General features: G+C 52.0%; 1 protein-coding gene across 1 annotated transcript in view; it reads left to right on the top strand.

Moving 5' to 3' along the window:
• Positions 1–2743: 2743 nt before the first annotated feature.
• LOC104411565 (dual specificity protein phosphatase 22-A-like) overlaps positions 2744–4714 on the top strand; it is a gene marked incomplete at its 5' end in the record, with an annotated part of 8629 nt that continues 6658 nt past the window's right edge. Inside the window, one exon of the mRNA XM_010022011.1 lies at positions 2744–2827. Coding sequence (XP_010020313.1) covers positions 2744–2827 — 84 coding nt within the window. The remainder of the gene's footprint in view (positions 2828–4714) is intronic.

Here is a 4714-nt window from a genome sequence, read left to right as displayed (position 1 = left end):
GGCAGATTCACCCTGAGCAGAGCCCTGGGCCCAGTGTCTAAAGGGGCTACAAGGATTCTGGAGAGGGGCCCTTCGTCAGGGACTGGAGTGATTGGACAAGGGGTGATGAGTTCAAACTGAACCAGGGGAATTTCAGGTTGGATATAAGGAAGAAGTTCTGTACTGTGAGGCTGGTGAGGCACTGGAACAGGCCGTCTAAAGAAGTAGTAAATGCTCCATCCCTGTCAGTGTTCAAGGCCAGGTTGGACAGAGCCTTGGGCAGCATGGTCTAATGTGAGATGTCCCTGCCCATGGCAGGGGTTTGGAAGCAGATGATCTTAAGGTCCTTTCCAACTCATCTTTCTATGATTCTGTGATATTGGGATGCTGCAGAAGGGGGCTGCCAGGATCCATCATCCTGGGATGCTGCAGAGGGCCAAAGGCACTGCAGGGACCCCTCATCCTTTTGGACCACAGTGGGGAGGGAGCTGCATCAAAACACCAGCTTGAGCCTTTTCCTCACTAAAGCATTGAGTAAGGAGGAGTGGAGCAGGGAGAGGAGGAAGGAGGCTGCATGAAATGGGTGCAGAGAAACGGCTCGTGGCTGGGGAAGGGGCAGCAGCTGGTGCTGGTGGTGCTCAGGGCACGGCCAGATGGGTAGCAAACCACACGGTGGCTTACAACACGGAGCAAGGGCTGGAGGAAAGGGGAACCGGAAAGGCATGGTGGGTTGAGCAATGTGTCAATCACAGCCCCGCGTCGGCGACCGCAAACCCCAGCACCGTTCCCATGTGTGGCCCTGCTCCCCGAGGCGGGATGGGGGCACCACGGGGAAGGGGAAGCCACTGGGAGCCCGGTGGTTAATCCGGGATTGGGGTACAGGGAAGAGTGGAGTCTCTTTGGCTGCTCCACTGGTTGGCACTGGGGCTTTGCCAGTGTGGTGGCTCTTCTTGCTGGGGGGTGGTTTGGCTAGTGCCAGACGTGGTTTTGGGGATCCACAGCCAGGACCGATACAGCTAGGATTGATGGATTCCCAGGTTTTGGGAATCCACAGCCAGAATTGGTGGATTCACAGGTTCTGGGAATCCACAGCCAGGATGGATGGATTTCCAGGTTTTGGGAATCCACAGCCAGAATTGGTGGATTCACAGGTTCTGGGAATCCACAGCCAGGATGGATGGATTTCCAGGTTTTGGGAATTTCACCATTTTCTGGAAACCCACGGCCAGGATGGATGGATTTCCAGGTTTGGGGAATCCACAGCCAGAATTGGTGGATTCACAGGTTTTGGGAATCCACAACTAGGATGGATGGGTTTCCAGGTTTTGGGAATCCACAGCCAGGATCGGTGGATTTCCAGCTTTTGGGAATCCACAACTAGGATGGATGGGTTTCCAGGTTTTGGGAATCCACAGCCAGGATCGGTGGATTTCCAGCTTTTGGGAATCCACAACTAGGATGGATGGGTTTCCAGGTTTTGGGAATCCACAGCCAGGATCGGTGGATTTCCAGCTTTTGGGAATCCACAACTAGGATGGATGGGTTTCCAGGTTTTGGGAATCCACAGCCAGGATCAGTGGATTTCCAGCTTTTGGGAATCCATCGTCCCACTAAACCTGTTGCTGTTTGCTTGCTGGTCCTCATGCCCCTGCCTGATGCATGGTCCCCTTCTACCTGCTGAGCTCCTGCCTGCACCCACTATCCCCTGTGCGCTGAGGAGCTACAGTTCAGCTGGGGACATGGATGAGAAACCACCAGCTCTCTTTTTCCCACCTCGTTCTGGTCTTTCTGACTGCTTTTCCATGCAGGGAGCATCCCGCTGGCATTCCATTGGGAGCTGACAAGTCCTTGTCCCCATCCCATGAGAACCTGCATGGGACTGGGATGGGGAGCATGGATAGGATGGGCATGTGATGCAAGGGAATGCCTGCCCTCACTCATCCTAGCAACATGGGTCTTTCCAGCACAGCAATATCCCTGTGCCCATCCCGTGCTGCCCCTTCCCTCCTTGAATAATCCTGGTTTTCCAGCCTCCTGATTTGCCCTGGGCTGGAGGGAAGTGAGGGTGTCCCATGGGGCTGGTCAGCCTAAAGGGGAACTCTTCCATGGCAAGGGGCTTGGAACTGGATGATCTTAAGGTCTTTTCTGACCCAAAACATTCTATGATGCCAGAGGGAACTACTGGAGACGGGGCAATCCCTGGTGCTCAGCTGTCTCGGCTCTATCTGTCAGGATTTCCATCTATTTTACTGAGAAAAGGGAATAAAAAACACAAAAGGGAAAAGGAAAAAAAAAAAAAGAACCTCAGATGAAAAGGATCTAATTTTAGCTCAGAACAGGGAGGCTCGAGGAAGCGATGTTTTAAAGAAAGGAAAGTAATCTGACCTACGCCAACATGCGGCAGGATGATTTATTGTGTATTAAAAAGGGCCAGGAGGAAATAACTCATTGATGAGAGCAGCTTCATCAGTGCGTGTTCATACATGTCTTCCTCATGGGGCTCTCTGGTTGGGGCCCCAGGAAAGGGGTGGCTCAGATTTGGGGGGCTCCTGAGCATCGTAGCAGTTGCAACAGCGTGGCCTCTCCTATGGGATGAAACAGGGGGGAAGGAGCCCATGGTGGGGTGGATGTGACCTGTCATGGTTCTTCCTGCCTACAGGAAACAGGGTGATGGTACCCAAAGGTAGATTGTGGCTTCCCCCTCAAATAAGGTCAGATGGGGTGAGGGAGAAGAGAGAAACAGGGGGTTTTGTGTTTCTTGCAGGCATCTTATTACTGCACCCATCCTTGTATTGCAGGACATGACCTATCTCTGTATCTCGGCCTCAGATTCTTCCAGTCAAAACCTGTAAGTCACTTGCCATCCTTTTGCCTCCCAGTGTGTTGGTACTTGTTGGTCAGTAAAAGCTCATTCTGCAGGATGAAGGTTCAGTTCATTTGTGCTGTGAAAACTTTTTATTGTTACAGAGCTAGACAGAAGCTGTGGTTCATTCTCAGGTGGTAAATAGCATTTGTAGGGCTTAAAATGTGTTCCTGTGTGAGTGTGAATTTAATTTTCCATGAAATCTCAGATTTTTTCTGCTGGGCAGAGTTAAGAATTAGAGCATTAGAAAGACAGAGGTTTGTGTCGTTCTTCCGTACATTTTCTTTGGAAAGAGAAGTAAAAAGCTTGTTAAAACCATCGTTTTCACCCACCCTACAAAGCACAGACACTCATAAGTCTTTTGCTGATGTTCTGAGGATGAAGCTGGTGGGAAGTGCTGCAATGAAGCCCCAGGCTTTCATGGGATGCGGCGCTGGGGTGTGATGGCACAGGGGGTTGCAGCACCAGGATGCTGCTTTGGCATCCATAAACCACCCACTGCAACCAGAAAATGGGCATTTTTTTCTCTCTGAACCCTAAAAAGCATCAAAACTTAATGCAAAATGACTGGACAAAGCCCTGTTTGTGGAGGTTTTCCAACATGCTTGCAAGTAGCCTTGTGTGGGGATGAGATTCTGCTTGCTCATGCTCCCGCTGAGCGGAAAAAGGAGCTTTACAAGAAAACCCTGCCTCAGCAAGAAATGGGTTTTTTTGGTTGGTTTTTTTTTTCCCTCATTTCACTGCATTTGTGGCATGTCTACCAAAAGGGAAACAAAAAAATGGGAGAAAAGAAAAAAGATAAGAGTGGCTGCCGGAAGGAAGATTTATTCAAGGAACTATTTTCTGCTTGTCAGTTTATGCCTTGGATTTCACAATCCTGGTGAACTTCGTGTCCTGCAGAGGAGATGCTTGTGACTCAGGATCTCGTTGGCACTCAGCATTACCAGCTTCATGCCCCAATTCCATGCTTTGATGTTGGAAAAGCATGGAGAGAGCTTTTCTATGCCTGAGGGGGAAAAAGCCCCTGTGGAGCGGGTGAGGATGGATGGGATGGTTGATGTGCTCACCTCCCTCCAGGATGGGGTGGGAGAGTGATGCTGCATGCACGGAGTGGGCTGGAGGCTGGCAGAGGGAGCTGGAGGTGAGAGCATTGCATCCATGCAAGCACTGTGCATCCCTGCTGGTCCAAGCCGAGGATGAAGGACTGGGACCTGGAGGGCTTGGACCTGTGTAGACACCCTGTGCAGCAACCCTCGGGGATGCTGTCTGCTCTGTGGAGTAGGATGAGCTGAAATGACCTAGGACACGCAGGGAAAGGCCCCTCAGATGGTGATGCTCCATTTGCTGTAGTGGTTGAGGAGAAGCAGTGTCTGCAGCCCATGAGGAGCAATAGATTGACTTCTCCTTCCAGGGCTGAGAAGCTCAACATTTTTACAGCTCCGGGGACTCCCCCATCTCTCTTTTCAGGCACCAGAACCCTCTGCTATTTCTGAGTAAATCCTTGGCTGGTTTCTTAGAAGGTGCAGAGCAGGGGGAAGAGCACACCCTTTGATAGGCTAGCTGGGACGGAGGAGGTTTTGGAGGGCTCTGCCAGCTCTGAACCACACTGGGAGCGAGCCCTGGGCTCGTGTCCTGGCTTCTGAGAAATCAGGAAGGCTGTGCAGGAGGACACCCACCCCATCACGTGGAGCCAGAGGAAGTCGGTGCCGGGGCAGAGCGCTGGTGGCTCCTGCGCTCCCTGCCAGGCGTCAAAGGGACCCTCTTCCCATCCCCGGAAAGCTGGGGCCAGGCAGTCACCAGCAGCCAGAGTTACTCAGAATCAGGTTTTGTGCCTCAGAACTGCCCCAGGGCTCAGCGTGCCTGCACGGGTGA

This window comes from Nestor notabilis, unplaced genomic scaffold (assembly GCF_000696875.1).
Source record: "Nestor notabilis isolate BGI_N333 unplaced genomic scaffold, ASM69687v1 scaffold25059, whole genome shotgun sequence".
In the NCBI taxonomy this organism is placed as follows: domain Eukaryota; kingdom Metazoa; phylum Chordata; class Aves; order Psittaciformes; family Psittacidae; genus Nestor; species Nestor notabilis.
The sequence above is the reverse complement of the archived record's forward strand: the minus strand, read 5'-3'. Positions and strand labels throughout refer to the sequence as shown.